The 17,418-nt window shown below is 37.9% G+C and overlaps 3 protein-coding genes across 4 annotated transcripts; 2 read left to right on the plus strand and 1 right to left on the minus strand.

Annotated features, from left to right (window-relative positions):
- Positions 1-882: 882 nt before the first annotated feature.
- Positions 883-5,073, plus strand: LOC110925921. The gene is made up of 3 exons (XM_022169715.2): positions 883-2,173; positions 3,473-3,734; positions 4,381-5,073. The coding sequence occupies exons 1-3, from the start codon at positions 1,098-1,100 to the stop codon at positions 4,558-4,560; spliced, it is 1,518 nt and encodes a 505-aa protein (XP_022025407.1). The 5' UTR covers positions 883-1,097; the 3' UTR covers positions 4,561-5,073.
- Positions 5,074-6,738: 1,665 nt separating this feature from the next.
- LOC110923483 (pentatricopeptide repeat-containing protein At5g12100, mitochondrial) lies at positions 6,739-9,394 on the plus strand. The gene has a single exon (XM_022167567.2). The coding sequence runs from the start codon at positions 6,787-6,789 to the stop codon at positions 9,088-9,090; it is 2,304 nt and encodes a 767-aa protein (XP_022023259.1). The 5' UTR covers positions 6,739-6,786; the 3' UTR covers positions 9,091-9,394.
- A 2,845-nt stretch (positions 9,395-12,239) lies between these two features.
- Positions 12,240-15,500, minus strand: LOC110921898 (pentatricopeptide repeat-containing protein At4g14190, chloroplastic). Of its 2 annotated transcripts, XR_004886068.1 has the most exons (3): positions 14,838-15,500; positions 12,682-14,730; positions 12,240-12,613 (listed from the first exon to the last, which is right to left on the minus strand). XR_004886068.1 is itself a non-coding variant. In XM_022166223.2 (2 exons), the coding sequence occupies exons 1-2, from the start codon at positions 15,198-15,200 to the stop codon at positions 13,591-13,593; spliced, it is 1,503 nt and encodes a 500-aa protein (XP_022021915.1). In that variant the 5' UTR covers positions 15,201-15,500; the 3' UTR covers positions 12,240-13,590. The 2 variants fall into 2 exon arrangements, 1 of the variants encoding a protein (XP_022021915.1); XM_022166223.2 differs by having other exon boundaries at positions 12,240-14,730.
- Positions 15,501-17,418: the final 1,918 nt, after the last annotated feature.

Consider the following 17,418-nt stretch of genomic DNA (forward strand, 5'->3'; position numbering starts at 1 on the left):
CTTTCCCCATTAAAAAATAAAGCAAAAAAACAGCATTCCCAAAATATCCCTAATCTATAGTTTTATATTAAAAAGGTAACAACTAAAGTGAAAAAAGACTTTCAAGTGAGGCGGCGAGATTAGTAAATATCACAAACACAAAGGTGTTAAAAGAAACAATTAGTGGTCCCAAAATCCAAACTTACAAACACAACCCCTTACTTTTCATAAGTGGCTCAATCACCCCTTGTATAATTATACTTGTAGAATCATATTTCATAAATGCCATGTAACATTATAGCTTAGTGACATTTTATAGTGAGATAAGACTTAGCGACCACTAGGTTCAAGATTCGATTCTCACAAGGGAGGTTTTTCCCAGATTTATTGGTTTCTACCTGAATTGGTGTATATGTGTTATTGCCTAGTGGAGATGTATACAATCAGATGGTTTCGCTCGTGACACGATGATACTCTAGCAGTCTGTCAGTGATCCAAAATTGCCGTTAAAAATAAATAAATAAATAAATTCCTTTCTAAGCGTACAAAGCAAGGGAAAACGTTAGTAGTCTCATAAACACTGCAATCACGCTATAACAAATCTAAACCAGTGTAGTTATAGACTTATAAACTGTAGTGTAACTAGTAATTTTTTTCTAAAGGAGGCTGCCGAGTAGAGTCTCATTTCTGACAAAATGTAATGTATGAGTAAGAAGTTTTACCAGAGTAAGCCTTCAAGCTATGATTTTCTCTGAATACCTAGGGATGATCATGGTACTGAACCAGTACCGATATCAAAAAATGGGTCCAAGTACCAAATATAACGGCACAATACCGATATTTACCGGTAAATCAACCAAAATACCGGTACCCGATCTGGCTATATATACCAACAAAGCTCCCCCATTTGAGCTTTTTATGGTTCCCACTCCTCTTTCCCTTTTCCAAAGAAAACCAAACGACAGGAAATCTTAACGATCCACAAACCCACCTGAGAGAAATTCATCTACAAACACTCCTTCCTACATGGATCAATTTAATCTCAACAACTTCTAGGGTTTCTTTCAATGATTGAGGTCCACCCAATTTAGCCTTTCACCGATCTCCTTCTACAGTCAATGCGTCAGAAGAAAACCGGCCTTCAGATCGGAGAAGAACCGGTTTCAAGATTCCCAAATCTCCAAATCGAATTACCCACAAGAAATCACGATGAACAAACACCCAATTTCAAGAAACTCACATCAACAACAACAACGACAACAACGACCCAGAAACCCCTTTATTCAAATCCTCAAAAAAGACCGGTTGTTATGAGTCCTCAGTTGAAAACATCACCAACCCATCTTCACCATAACCATAACCATAACCATCAGTATCATCCGTACAATCACTCTAGAAGAAATTCGCAACAAAAATCGTTAATTTGTTGTTCATCTTCCGAAGCCCTTTTAGCTACCAAGACAATAGCTCTTAAAGTTTTGAACTTTACTTACTTCAAACTCATATGGATTAAAGTCCCTTTCAGGGTCTTGATTCTGCTCTTTTTGCCTTCAGTTTATTACTTTTCTTTGAGTTATAGATCTTTTTATCTTTATATACTCTTTGTTGTTGCTTTCTTTGGTGTTGTGTTGTCTTCTTTTAATATTAATAGCTTTCATGCTGCTAATATCCCTTCAATAAGGCTGTTTGTCGCCCGGAATTTCCCGAATCTGAAGCTTTATAAGTCGGGTCATGATGGGTCAAACTCAAACTCAAGTTCAAAATCACACCCACCAGTTGTTTGGTCAATTGGGTCAAAGACCAGATTAGAGGAGAAGTCGAATTCGGATTACTTGGTGAAGGTATACAGTAATGGGGATGTGTATGAGGGTGAGTTTTACAAAGGGAAGTGTTCTGGAAGTGGGGTTTATTATTACAACTTGAACGGGCGATACGAGGGTGATTGGGTTGACCAGAAGTATGATGGGTATGGGGTTGAAACTTGGGCGAAAGGTAGTCGGTATCGAGGGCAGTATAGGCAGGGGTTGAGGCATGGTTATGGTGTTTATCGGTTTTACACCGGGGATACGTATGCTGGTGAATGGTTTAAGGGGCAGTGTCATGGATGTGGGGTTCATACGTGCGAAGACGGTAGCAAGTATTCTGGTGAGTTTAAAGGCGGTATCAAACACGGGCTTGGTCACTATCGTTTCAGGTTAATTTTCGACCGAACTTATTAAATGTTTAGAAGTTTTTTTTTTTTATACTTTTGAGTTTAAAGATTCAAGAAGTGTGTGAGAATCTATATATATTAATGATCTACTAATATGTTTCGTTGATCATTTATGGCGTTTTAGAGATTTTAAGATTGGTGGGATATCGAAAATTTTAATATCATGCTAAATTTATACATAGTTATTAAAGGCGCTAGGCGCATAGGCCTCGCCTGGGGCCTAGGCGCAAAGCGCAAAAAGAGCGAGGGACTGAGAAAAATAAAGCGCATAATGAAAAATTAAAAAAATATATTATGTATTAGAAAAAGAATATTATTTTTCAAATAAAATAAACAAAGTCTATTATGTAACGCTTTATATCATCTAATTAGTACCAAAATATTAGTGTATTAGCGTAGAAAAGTAGTTTTCGTTGATTAAAAGTAGAAATTTGGCTAGACTCTTGTCGGAATTTAGCAGGAAAATCTCCGGAATCTAGGAATCTTGCCGGAATGTGCGCCTGAACCATCATCTGGAGAGTTAAAACACTAACATTTAACACTACTAATTAACAATTATGACTTAAAATAGCAACAATAAGAAGAAAGACGAATGCTAGAACTAAGAAGAAAGGTACCGATATCGGGTAAATCGATCATATATATCGGTCAAATATCGATACCGATGATTTTGACAGGCCTTTTGCACTGATATCTCACCAGAGGACTGATAACTGATATATCATTGATATATCGGTGATATATCGCGATATTAACTACATATGAGATGATGCTTGTTGATGCATTTGTGTTTTGTACACTACCGGTTGTTGCAAAGTCGACATCTTTTTGACTTTTTGTTACGGTTAACCAACCAAAGCATTCATGACTTAAGGGTCCTACAAATCCACTAATATATACCATTGAGTTATGGCTTTGACAATTACATATAGAGTAAACTTCCGTTTTGCTCCCTGTGGTTTGGTCACTTTAACGGTTTTACCCCAAACCTTTAAAAATAGCCATTTTACTCCCTGATGTTTTGGTTTTGTTGCCAGTTTGCTCCCTGCAGGGAGCAAAATGGAAAAACAAACAATTTGGATGGAGTTAAGGCGGGGAGCAAACTGGCAAAAAAACCGAAACATCAGGGAGTAAAATGGCTATTTTTAAAGGTTTGGAGCAAAACCGTTAAAGTGACCAAACCACAGGGAGCAAAACGGAAGTTTACTCTTACATATATGCATCGACATTGACATGTACGATATCATCGAGCTTATGTTATATTGTTATTGCATGATGCAGAAACGGGGACACATATGCTGGAGAATATTTTGCCGACAAAATGCATGGTTTTGGCGTTTACCGTTTTGCAAACGGGCATAGGTACGAGGGTGGTTGGCATGAAGGAAGAAGACAAGGGTTTGGTATGTATACTTTCAGAAACGGCGACACTCAATCGGGTCACTGGGATAACGGGGTTCTCACCGTTTCAACCTCCAAAGATTCGTTTATTTCCGGTTCATCTTCTTCTGTTTCGCATGTCAAAGTCCTTAAAGCAGTCCAGGTAAATTAAACAAGTATCACATTTTTTATATATTCTGTTAGTACAAGGCCTGCAAACGAACCGAACAAACATGAACATAGCCTTGTTCGTGTTCGTTTGTCAAGGAAAATATATGTTCACGAACTGTTCATGAACGCTTACCGTACGTGATTTCTGTTCGTGTTTGTTTATTACGGAAAGTATGTGTTCATGAAATGTTCATGAACGTTTATCAAACGGAAAATCACATCTCATGGTTCACTGAACGTTCGCTTCCTTTGCAGCCCTATATCGATGAGCATTTGGTATCAAATACCGATCCCGTCCTGATACCATCCCGATCCCGATCCCGAAAATACCGTACCGAATTTTTTCGGTACCGGAAACGGTATCCACTTTTTCGCATTTTCGGTATCGGTATTTTCGGGATCGGTACCGTTACGGTACGGTACCGGTAAAATACCGAATTTTACCTTCAAATACCGCTACCGTACCGATACCATACCGATACCGTACCATACCGACATATATCGGTATCGGTATCGGTACCCAGTTTTGGCGAAATTCAGGATCGGGATGGTATCGGGAAGGGATCGGGATTTGCTCATCAGGGTTAGTTTTATGCCTCATTTGATGTATATGAATCTAATGTGTGGTTGTTTTTCAGGAAGCAAGACGTATAGCCGAGAAAGCAGTTGCTGCAGCAGACGTGGATGAGAGGGTGAACAGAGCCGTGACTGCGGCTAACCGAGCTGCGAACGCAGCAAGAGTGGCGGCAGTTAAGGCGGTCCAGAACCAAATGCATCAACACGGTGACATTGACGATCAGCAACTAGACATAGTCTGATTCACTTCTCTTTATTCGACCTCCTGTCGGAATATTAATATTTTGAAACGTAATAGTTTTCCAGTAGTAAACGGTAAACGATGGCTGGTGGTGCGAGGAGGTGGTGCCGCCTGGAACCGCAATCGGTGTTGAATACTGAAGGTACTGATTGAGGAGCAAATGGTATCCCTCTTTCGTCTGGCTACGAAATAAGTATATGTTTATATATGTTGTTGGTACCACTAAATCACTAATAGGGTTTATGCATTCGAAGGGCACTAAAGTGCCGGTTTCGTTTTGTCGGTGTAACATGAAATCGAAAGGATATTTGAAGAAGGGGCTTGTTACAGCGTAATAATAACGCTGCGTAGCCACCGAGATTCATGAGAGTTAGGAGGCCTTTTTCATGTCCTTTGCCTCTTTTGTTTGTTCAAATGTAAAATGTACATGTTTGTCTTCACTTAAGAAAAAAAAAAGTCAACATAGTTAGTGTTGTATTGGCTTTGGTTTTTATGAATCTAATGTTTGTATTTAGTTCTTCTTGTCGCTTTCTAATCGGATTTTGAAAAGCACGTGGGCCCCGACGTGTGTGGTCTAGCTCGCGGGTCCTACACGCCCGGTCCTGCTTAGATGTGATGCCTCTGGCTTTTATATGGCTTTTGAGAAGTCTTGTGTAGCACAATTGTGCGTCAAGATCACATGGGATCCTGCATGTGGGTCGGATACATGATCTGTGTAGTGGCAGACCCAGAAATTATTTGCTGGGGTGCAGATGAGTGGTTCAAACATATTTTCAAGGGGTGCGGTCCGGTTTTTTTCCTACGGTTTTTTTCCTAACAAATACACTAATTTTTTTTCAAGGGGTGCGTCTGCCCACCCAGACAGACACTTAGGTCCGCCCTTGGATGTGTGGTTCCCATATATTTAGTTTGAAGTTTATTTTTCAGAAGGTACACAGTAAAGGAAACACCAAGCAGTCCTGAATCTGATAGCGACCCTAGCCGCTCACAACATTCTGCTGAAACTTTAGCCGCTTCTAGCCGATGGAGATAGAATCCCTACATGCCGCGTCTCACTAGATATGTCGTCCGCGACGTAAGACAAAAAGCCTCTGATCTAAACCAACATCATGTTTAGACCCCTCTCACACCTTGACTTTACAAAGATGTTTCTAACTCATAGATTTGTCTTTACTCTTTACTATTTATAAGTATTTTCTATATCTTCAACTTTTTAAGATTTTTAAGATGTAACAATCATGATAATATCAAAAAGTTATCCATAGAAAAAAGAATTAACATTAACTACCTTTAAAAGTGATAAAAAAATGGTTAAAATTTTTTTATATACATACGGTAAGCTGCTTCTAGATTTCCTTCTATTTATTGGAACACTTTCTTTCTTTTTTGTTTGTCTTTTAGTGTCTCTTTTGCCTTTTGTGTATCTTTAGTTCTCAACTTTAAACATTGACACATACTACTTTAACTTTCTAAAAATTTTGTAATCAAGTTTTATTCCCAACTAGAGGTCATTGGCCATTGACAGTCTTACATTTGATTATTCCCCCCACCAGTCCCACCTTTCACCTATTTTTCTTACACCGGTCCCCCGTTAAGCTTTTTTTTTTTTTTTTCCAAATTACAAACATATTTTTTAGGGTTTTTGATCAGAACCACAATACAAGTCCATTGATGTAAAACTTACATTGAAATGGTGCTTCAAATGACTTGATTTTTGTTAATTGAAAATTTATACACCCGAATTGAAGCGTCGTTTTCATCGTTTGGAGCACCGTTTCGAGGTAAGTTTTACATCAATAGACTCGTATCGTCGTTCTGATCAAAAGCTGTAAAAATTGTTTGTAATTTGGAAAAAAAACATAACTCCGTTAAGTTTTTTTAATGAGGGACTGGTGCAGGAAAAATAGGTGAAAGGTGGGACCCGGGAAAGGGGGGGGGGATATTTAAAGGTGGGACTTTCAGCGGCCAAATAATTCTAGTTTTAATTCTAGTTTTACAGGCCAATTCTCAAAAAAATGGAGAAATTGACCAATAACAAGTCAGCTCAAATATAATACTATTTCATGCAATTTTCGGTTATTCTACGATTTAATGTAAATTTTATTAAAAAATAAATCAGAACAAATATAATACGTTTTAATTGAACAGCATACATTACATTACTTTACTTTTCGCGCCGAACCGGCCGAAAAATTTTACCAGTTCTACAGCACCAGCAGCAGCAACAATGGCGAAGGGAAGCTTCTCTCTTCCCAATCTCACAATCAAACTTTCTTCTATCTCTAACCCTAAATTCTTCTCATCAAACAATGTTCCAGAATCCACCAATCCACATCAACAACTCAAAAACCTTCACACACTCCTACAACAAGGCCAAACCCAATCAGCCAAGACTCTACTCAAATCCCTAATAACTTCCAATTCCAACACAACCCCTTCTCATATCTACACTCACTACCCCAAAAAATCCCATTTTTTTTCAAGCTTCATCTTATCAGTTTCTGCCGAATCAAATCTCCCAAAAGAAAGTCTTCATCTTTACATGTTAATCAGAAAAGACAACTTTTTTCCTTCTCTTGCTTCCTTTAACTTACTCCTGGAGTGTTTAGTTTCTTGTGGGCAGTATGTTAGAGTGTTGGAGTTGTTCGATCATGCTGTTAGTGCGAACATTAGGGTTGATCAGTTTACTTTCGGGAAAGCTGTTCAATCAGCTGTTAAGATTGGGGATGTGAGAAGGGGTATAGAGTTGATGGATTACATGAGGGGTTATGGGGTTAGTGTTAGTAAGTTTGTGTATAATGTTTTGATTAGTGGGTTGTGTAAAGAGAAGAGGGTGATGGATGCACGTAAGCTGTTCGATGAAATGCTTGAGACGCGTGTGGACCGTGTGGCGGCGGATAAGGTTACGTTTAATGCGATGATTGATGGGTATTGTAAAGTGGGTGATGTGGATGAGGCGTTTCGGGTACGGGATAAGATGAAAGGGAGTAATGTGGAGGCGAATCTTGTTACGTTTAATACGTTAATTAACGGGCTTTGTAGAGCGAAGAGGATGGATGAGGCGAAGAAAGTGTGGGAAGATATGAAAGCTCACGGTTTTGTTCCGGATGGGTTTAGTTACAGTTCTATGTTTGACGGGTTTTCGAGGTCTGGTGATTTGAATGGTCTAGTGTCGTTGTATGAACAAGCGGATAACGATGGTATTCGTATTAACGCGTACACGTGCGGCATTTTGTTAAACGGGTTATGCAAAGGAGGGAGAACCAACAAGGCTGAGGAGATTTTGGTAAAATTACTCGAAACCGGGCTTGTTCCAACTGAGGTGATATTCAATACGATTGTCGATGGTCACTGCAGGGAAGGTAATATAGAAACGGCCCTTTTAACGCTCGAAAGAATGAAGTCGTACAGGTTAAAGCCAAGCTGCGTTACCGTCAATTCATTGATCAACCAGTATTGTCAGTCTGGTAATCTTGTTGAGGCGGAAAAATGGATAAAAACGATGCCAGAAATGGGCGTTTCTCCCGATGTGGTGACATACAACATACTGATTGACGGCTTCGGGAGGAATTTTCAATTCGACAAGTGTTTTCAACTCGTTGAAGAAATGGAGAGTAATGGGTTGATCCCGAATGCCGTAAGTTACGGTTCTATCGTGAACCATTTATGCAAGGACGGAAGGCTTGTCGAAGCTCAAGCGGTTTTCACCGATATGATACGTAGAGGCGTGTTACTAAATACGAGAATATATAATATGCTGATTAACGGTTACTGTAACAAGGGTAATATACAAGTTGCTTTCGAGCTTTTCGATAAAATGTCGCGCGATAATGTAGTTCCGACGTTGTATACGTATAATACGCTGATAAACGGGCTATGCAAAACAGGTAAGGTTGAGGAAGCCGAAGAACTGGCTTCGAATATAGAAAATAACAATCTCAAACTTGACGTAATAACGTATAACTGCCTAATCTCGGGCTATTCGGTTAAGGGAAACATCCGAAAGTGTTTAGAGTTATACGAGAAGATGAAAGTATCGGGAATAAAACCTACGGTTAACACATATCATCCACTAATTGCCGGATGCAAAAAAGAGGATATAACACTTGTAACGAAACTCATCGGTGACATGTCGCAGATGAACTTAAGTCTTGACCGTGTGCTATATAACGAACTGATTCGTTTTTACGCGGAGGTTGGTTTTGTTGAGAAAGTGTTTGCGTTACACCGTGAGATGATTAATAACGGAGTTGTTCCCGATAGGATGACATACAATAGTTTGATCATAGGTTATTTGAAGGAGCGAAAGATTTATGGGTCGAAGGATATTATCGATCAAATGAAGGCTGCAGGATTAGATCCGAAAGCGGATACTTATGACACGATGATTAAGGGTCTATGTGACATTGAGATGTTTAGTGAAGGGTGTGTTTGGTACCGGGAAATGGTTGCAAACGGGTATTTTCCGAACGTAAGCGTTGCTTGTGAGCTTCGAAGTGGTCTCAAAGAGGAAGGGAAGTTATGGGGTTGAGATTTTCGACGGGGGGTCGAAAACGTATATACCCAAAAATTTATATACGAAAACCACATATATTACACTACTGAGCGAAAAGTTCGGGGGGTCAGGCGCTCCAGGGGGCCCCTTCTAACCTGCACCAATGACAAAGGCCCAAGCTCACACTCCTAACTTTAAGCAAGTCATGACCAAGCAATGACTATTAAAGGCTACTTGACACTTTGGGCACCTTACCTAGTTTAAAGTTGGCCTACAGATATCGTTCGTCTCGTGGAATGTAATGGAATTGGAATTTGTATATTGAAATTTGATTTGAAAATTAGGTGTGTTTTTTCACATAATGGAATTGAATCTGAATGGAATCGGAATGTAGATTCCGTTCCTTGTGTTATTGTTCAATTTCAATTCCATCCAGATGTCATTACGTGAAACAAACACACCGTGAACTTCTCTCAACGGCATTCAAAAGAACATTTAAAGTTAAAATGCTTGAAGCAATCTCGTAATGTGGGACAAATCATAAATCAGGATCGCACGCGCGCACACGCACAGAAGTACGTATGTACGTACGTACATACATGATACATACCTACATACATACACCCACCTCCAATACATACAACTGCCGAGGATATACATTCTCACGAACATACATATACAAATTGTTAAAAACTGAAGAAACATATACATACAAACTGTTAAAACTTAAAAGAAACGTATACATACTCACAAACATATATATACATATAAGATTTTAAGAGAAAAGATTTCTTTTAAGGAGTTTTCATTTTCTTTTACCTTATTAAAATGTTGGTTTTGCATTAAGGTATATATTCCATGGTGGTTCAACCACAAATTCCTCCACAACAACTTCCTTTACTAGTTTACTAGATCCTGTTAAAAGATGGATGAACAAAATGATTATATAGCCTCGCTCAAACCAAGTTAAGGTATGTTGATTTTACGGGGGTATACCCTAGACTTAATTATCTACAAGGATCACCCGCAGCAAATGAGATAAGATATTGGTACGATTTTGGCGCCATCAACATGATTTATCTTACATCACATGATTTTGCTGAATTAGCATATTTACATGGATGGGTTTTAACATCAGTCTAAAATTGCTATAAAAAAACCCAACAATGACCCCTAGAGATACATTAGCTCTAAAGTTTTAATCAACAAGACCAGACTTTTACAATGATTACTATTACCCTGCTTATGATTTTATACATCTTGAAAAAGTCAAGCATTTTTCTGCAAAATTGTTTAGAAAAGGAGAGAATTTACAAACTTTAATGAAAATGATATTCATTACAGAAGGGCTATTGGAATAAGAGTAGTATTACAAGGAATGGAAGCTACTCTTAAAAAACCATTTAGGGGGTGTTTGGCCTAGCTTTTTAACTTGGTGTTTGGTTTAGCTTTTTAAACTTATGCTTATTAGCTTATATAAGCTAATTTGAAGAAGCTTATTTGTGTAAGGGTGTAAGTTACTCATTTGCCCTCAAATGGTGGTGGATTAATAATTATTGAAGCAACTTATTACTCTAACAAATTAAAGAATGGTGGATTTAACAACTTATTAAGACGCATAATTAATAAGAGGCAAATGGTGGATTTTCGGAGAAGAGGCAAGTTGGTGGATACAAATTAATACGTTGGTGGAAGATCAACTATTAATTAAATATCCATCTACATTTTTTGGTCCCTATTTAATAAGTTGGTGGAAGAGCCAAGACGTTGTTGGTGGATTAATAATACACATAAGTGCTTTAATGCATATACAGTGTAACAAGCCAACTTGGTATAACTCATAAAAACAAGATGAATATTTATTGAATATTAATGTATTTTTGTAGAAGTTTACGTCATCCTCGATATAAATTTATCCAAAATTGATTGTATACCTCATAAAAACAAGGTAGTTACATATAAAATATAAGTTTTGTGATAATATGTAACCATGCCCCTTTTGGTCATTTTACAAACACTTAAAAAGAGCTTATCAACTTGTAGAATATAAGCTAATCCAAACACTTAAAATGAGCTTGTCAAATGATACAAAATAAGTTATAAGCTACTTTAAAATATAAGCATAATCCAAAAATAAAATCTAGGTCAAACACCCACTTAGAACTTATGGAGGAGAAAGTAAAAACTCTCCTGTTATGATTGCACGAGCCCGAAAGTCTCCCGATTCTGTAATAAACTTTTTGAAAAACAAGATAAATTTATTAGAAACAGGGTCTATCAGATCAAGTCCTCAAGCATAGTATAAGATTTGTCAGTCCATGAGGCATGAACCTGAAACTTACTCTTCTTATACTCATAATAAAAATAGGATGAGTACAAACTCATCAAAGATAGCCTAAATTTTAATGATTAGATATTAAGTATAGATTATAAGGTTTAAACATGTTTTTTTTGAAAAGTAAACTTCATTCACAACCAGCCGACTCAAACCAGGCCGACCACAAAAACTACAAGAAAATTTACATATTTAGAAAGGAGAGCCAATCATCCCATCTAATCCCTTTGTGTTTAGATCTATTCGAAAATCCAAGAAATCCTAACACTTTAATTTCACTAATAATCCTGTCTATCCTCACCGAGCTATTAGAAAAAACCAGCTTGTTCCTCGCTTTCCATAAGCTTCAACACGCAATGATAATAATACCAAGAACATGTGAGTTTAAACATGTAATCATCAAAAACATTCTCTTCTAAAAGTATAAAAGATATTAATGAGATGGACAAAAATTTTGATAGTAGAGGAAAAGATGAAAAATAAATATGACATAAATAAAGTGGGGAGGCCAGATTTCAAAGACAAAAGATGTTCAAATTCCCGAGACAACATTGGAAAAATAAGTTGGACACTCAAATGCAAGATATGTGGAATTTTACCCGGTTGGGTCGGAGGCGTGTATTTATGAAGTTTTCTTTTAAAAAAAACATGAATGCAGAAAAAAAAATATTTTCAGAACAACTTAAAAGAACCAGACCTTATCATGAATAAGGGATCTATAAAAAGGAACGAAGAAGAGCAAGGAAAAGGAGGCATCGGTCTTCACACTAGTTTTAGCAAATTTTTTTATGTACTAACAAAATCATTTGTATTTTCTTAGTGTTTATCCTTCTGTAAGAAACCAACCATGGAATAAAAGCCTTTCATTTCCTTAAAAATTCTTAAAGTGAAAATAATATAACCCCTAAGTTAGAGGGCGAATGAAAATGATGGATATATTTTATACATATACTCTACCGAACATACAACGATGCACCGGTTGTATTTCAGTTATTTCCTGCTTTCGATATGTAGCTAGCGGATCAGTGGGTTTTTGAGTCCTTAGTTGAAGCAGTGGTGATACTCTACCGACCGACAATGATGATGATATTCTGCGATTGATGATGAACGCTGCCACTGCCAACGATGATGATGCTGTTGCTGCTTATGCTTCTGCCGTTTGTCATTGAGTGACGAAGAAACTGAAGAACACCAAACAGAAGTTCTTGGGGAAAAAAACACAATCTGAAGAACAACAAACCAAAGATTGGAACTTTATATACGTAGAGCAATATAGGGAGAAGAATGGTTACTTCAAAGTGTAAGCACTGCCTGCTTTGACTTTGCCACAGTCCTTGCAACGTAATTTAGCAACCGATGGCTCAAAGTGAGGAGAATAAAAGAAACTAAATGAGAAATTGGAACTTAAAATGGCTCTTGCTAAGTTCGAGAATGAAAAACAAAGAAAGCGGCTTTACCTTGCCACAGAATTCACAGAAAAACTTGCTGTGCTGGCTGACTTCCATTTTCTTGATCTGCTTTCTCAGACTAGCACCATAACGGGTACCTGAACGTAGAAAATGTCCAAAAAAAGTAAAGCCATTTTCACGGCGTGGCCCTTTCTTCCCCACTCACACACATATATACATACATATATATAATATATAAAGCCCCATACATATATATCCCCACTACACACTCAAGTTATATAAAGCCCCTCTCTTACGCGTTTCGCCACTTGTCGCATAACGCCCAACAAAGGGCTTTAAGATCGAATGTTCGGACATTCAAACGTCTACAACAGAAGTTTAGATATTTTTTTTAAAAGGCGATATTTTATTCCAACACTAGCAAGAAGCTAGCAGACAACAAACACAACAGCAAACTAATCAAAAGCAAAACTGTTCCACTTTGACTCGTCCAAACTCACTTTCCTGGACCTATTTTTAATCCACAGCAGGCCCAATATTTTCAGCTCCTGCACGACACCTGCAGCCTTTGCTTTCTTACGGTTGAAGACGATATTATTCCTCAACTTCCAAAGAATCCAGCAGGCCATAAGCAGAACTGATTGAGTCATCCACCTATAAGTCTTTCCGCCATCTAAACTTCTGTCGAGCTTGAGAATGTCTTTTGTAGAAAAGGCGATAATTTTGGCAGCCGACACAGCTTGCCAAACCTCATTCGAAAAAAAAGGGGTCAGCAGTTTCCTCCAAAAGACATCATATGCCTTGTTGACGCTTGTTAACCAAATCGATTAGATGCTCATAACTCCAACTTTGACTCCTTGTATGGTCAACCTCTTCAACAATCTTTAGAAAATCCCCCTTTCCAAAAGCAACAAGAACCAAAGGGTCAGTTTTTAACTCCACAACATCCCCAAAAAATCCCATCTTTATCCTATAATCCAACTCATCAAACCCAAACCCGAAACCGGACCCATGTGCATCATACAAAATCCCACAAGTAACAATGTCGGGTTTCACATTTCGAGCTTCCATTTCCAAGATCACGCCTTTAAAGCGTCTAAAATCTTTCATTTTGGCATACGCACATAGTATTGTGTTTGCGATCGTCACACTCCATTTAACTTTCCTGTAGTCCATTTCACGCATGATAGACTCCATTCCCGTTCGGCTCAGAATACAAGCATGTGAAAGCATTCTTAAACACCACACGATGTTCGTGTTGCCGGTTCTGGAATAAAGTCTGATACCCATGTCGTCTAACTTAGAAAACATGTAGTTTTCTATATAAACAGCGGCCACTTTACGAATCAAATCATCGTTCAAATAAACTCTTGGTTTCAACCTCATAACCGTTCTATAAATCTTTTCCATCTTCTCCAAATCCCCAAAACTAGCATACGCCTCGAGCATTGCCATGACGGTAGAAGCTTCAAGATCCATCTTTTTCGAGATCACAATCCTGTATGTTCTTTCCATCCTCTTGATCAATCCAGCTAGTGAAAACTCCCTAATTAGCAAATTGTAAGTCGACTGATCTGGGAAGCATCCGTTCGATTCCATTCTCTTCACACATTTCGCCATTTCATCATACAAACCATTCTTCGCGTACGATTTAATCAGCCCATTGTAGATTGAAGCATGTGGCTTCATTTCATTATCTTCCATCACCTTAAGATGAAACAACGCGTCTTCAAATCGATCGCTTTTAACAAAAGCGTAGACGATCAAACGGTAAATCTCGGACGATGGCTGCACACCCCAAATATCTTTCATCTGGTTTAAAGCCAACACTGCAATATCAACCAATCCCTCCTCAACCAACAGCCTTACAATTCTCTCGTAATTAAACATGCTAACTCGAGATTCGTCTCTGCTAGACCATTCATCAAACACCTGGTGTGCAACAAACATTCCAACATTACAAAACATGGAAATTTAACAATGTAAAGCTCAATTCCCCCAAACGGGTACCCTTTCATTCAAAACAAATCAACATTCACCTGAAGAATCTGGTTCGATCTTGAGGTTTGATTGAGGAATCCAACAACAGCCCAGAAGAGTTCTTTGCTCCAATCTCCATCTTCTTCGAGAATCCGAACTGGGTCAGAGTCTTTATGCTTGAGCTTCTCGAAGAGAGTTCGTTTGAGGGTCCAATTTTCGTGGAGATCGTCGAATTGGACTGTGTTTTGTTTGTAGGAGGTGGTTTTACGACGTGGGATATGTGCTGAAGGAGGGAGTTTGGATGAACGAGAGAAATGGGGTTTTGTAGGTGTTAGGGCTCTGGTTGAGGGTTTGGGAAGAACTAGGGTTTTACAGAGGAAGATTTTGTCAGTAATGGTCATGGGAGGAAGGAGCATCTCCATGTGGTTGTTGGTTTTATGATGCTGTTTATGTTCGGATGCAGCGGAATCTGTTGATCGCTTATTCACGACTAGTTATGTTATGACGATTGTGTGGCAAAATATAAGCTCATGGTGCCACATACCCCCATTTTTTGCTGTCACGACAGAAGATTTATTCGACATTCACAAACAGATATCGGGCAGTGAAGCTAGAAGGAGGCGATTCAATCAGTTATCCTCGTGGCATGTTGGAGCACATGGAGAGCGAGAAACAAATTCATGTTCGAAAATGTTCCTGAACGAGATCAAGACTTTTCGAACATGAACTCAGTTATCCTAGTGTGAAGACCGGTGCCTCCTTTTCCTTGCTCTTCTTGTTCCTTTTTATAGATCCCTTATTCATTATAAGGTTTGGTTCTTTTAAGTTGTTCTGAAGATACGTGTCTTTTTCTGCATTCATGTCATCATGCTGTCCTTATATCTTGTATTTGAGTGTCCAACTTATTTTCCAATGTTGTCTCGGGAATTTAAACATCTTTTGTCTTTAAAACTTGGTCTCCCCACTTTATTTATGTCATATTTATCTTTCATCTTTTCCAAGGTCATTGATGGCCTCTGACTTAATATCTTTCATCTTTTATCTTTCATCAAAATTTTTGTCCATATCATTAATATCTTTTATACTTTTTAGAAGAGAATGTTTTTGATGATTACATGTTTAAACTCGCATGTTTAAACCTTTTAATCTATACTTAATATCTAATAGGCTATCTTTTGATGAGTTTGTACTCATCCTATTTTTATTATGAGTATAAGGCTGCTCGGTATGGTGGCGTCATCCACCCCGTCTCCGACCGGCGCCAGCGTCACCCATCCCGCCCCCTCCGTCTCAGCTCCGTCCCCGTCTTCAACGTCGGAATATCGACGTTGAGGACGATCCAAATGGTGGGCCCCCTTTCTTCTCTCTCCGGCGTCCTCTCCGTCACCACATCCCGCCCCCTCCGTCTTCATCCCGTCGCCGTTTTCACCTCCGTCACTATACCCAACAGCCTAAGATGAGCAAGTTTCAGGTTCGTGCCTCATGGACTGACAAATCTTATACTATGTTTGAGGACTTGATCTGATAGACCCTTTTTCTAATAAATTTATCTTGTTTATTACAGAATAGGAGAGTTTTTACTTTCTTCTCCATAAGTTCTAAGGGAGTGTTTGACCTAGCTTTTGTTTTTTGGATTATGCTTATATTTTAAAGTAGCTTATAGCTTATTTTTTATCATTTGATAAGCTCTTTTTAAGTGTTTAGATTAGCTTATATTCTACAAGTTGATAAGCTCTTTTTAAGTGTTTGTGTTAGCTTTTTTTATTTAGCTTATATTAGTAAAATGACCAAAAGGGGCATGATTACATATTATCACAAAACTTATATTTTCTATGTATCTACTTTGTTTTTATGAGTTATACCATCATTTTTGGATAAATTTATATCGAGGATGACGTAAAACTTCTACAAAAATACGTTAACATTCAATAAATATTCATCTTGTTTTTATGAGTTATACCAAGTTGGCTTGTTACAGTGTATATGCATTAAAGCACTTATGTGTATTATTAATCCACCAACAACGTCTTGCCTCTTCCACCAACTTATTAAATAGGGACCAAAAAATGTAGATGGATATTTAATTAATAGTTGATATTCCACCAACTTATTAATTTGTATCCACCAACTTATTAAATCCACCAACTTGCCTCTTCTTCGAAAATCCACCATTTGCCTCTTATTAATTATGCGTCTTAATAAGTTGTTAAATCCACCATTCTTTAATTTGTTAGAGTAATAAGTTGCTTCAATAATTATTAATCCACCACCATTTGAGGGCAAATGAGTAACTTACACCCTTACACAAATAAGCTTCTTCAAATAAGCTAAAAAACCTTCTTCAAATTAGCTTATATAAGCTAATAAGCATAAGCTTAAAAAGCTAAACCAAACACCAAGTTAAACTTATTTTGTAAAAAAAAAAAGTTAAAAAAGCTATAAGCTTTGTTAAAAAAGCTAAGCCAAACACCCCTTAAATGGTTTTTTAAAAGTAGCTTCCATTCCTTGTAATACTACTCTTATTCCAATAGCCCTTCTGTAATGAATATCATTTTCATTAAAGTTTGTAAATTCTCTCCTTTTCTAATCGATTTGGCAGCGTAGATGGCGAGAAGGAGCTGAAACCCTAAATCGTTTTCG

Source organism: Helianthus annuus, chromosome 17, assembly GCF_002127325.2.
Source record: "Helianthus annuus cultivar XRQ/B chromosome 17, HanXRQr2.0-SUNRISE, whole genome shotgun sequence".
Taxonomy (NCBI): domain Eukaryota; kingdom Viridiplantae; phylum Streptophyta; class Magnoliopsida; order Asterales; family Asteraceae; genus Helianthus; species Helianthus annuus.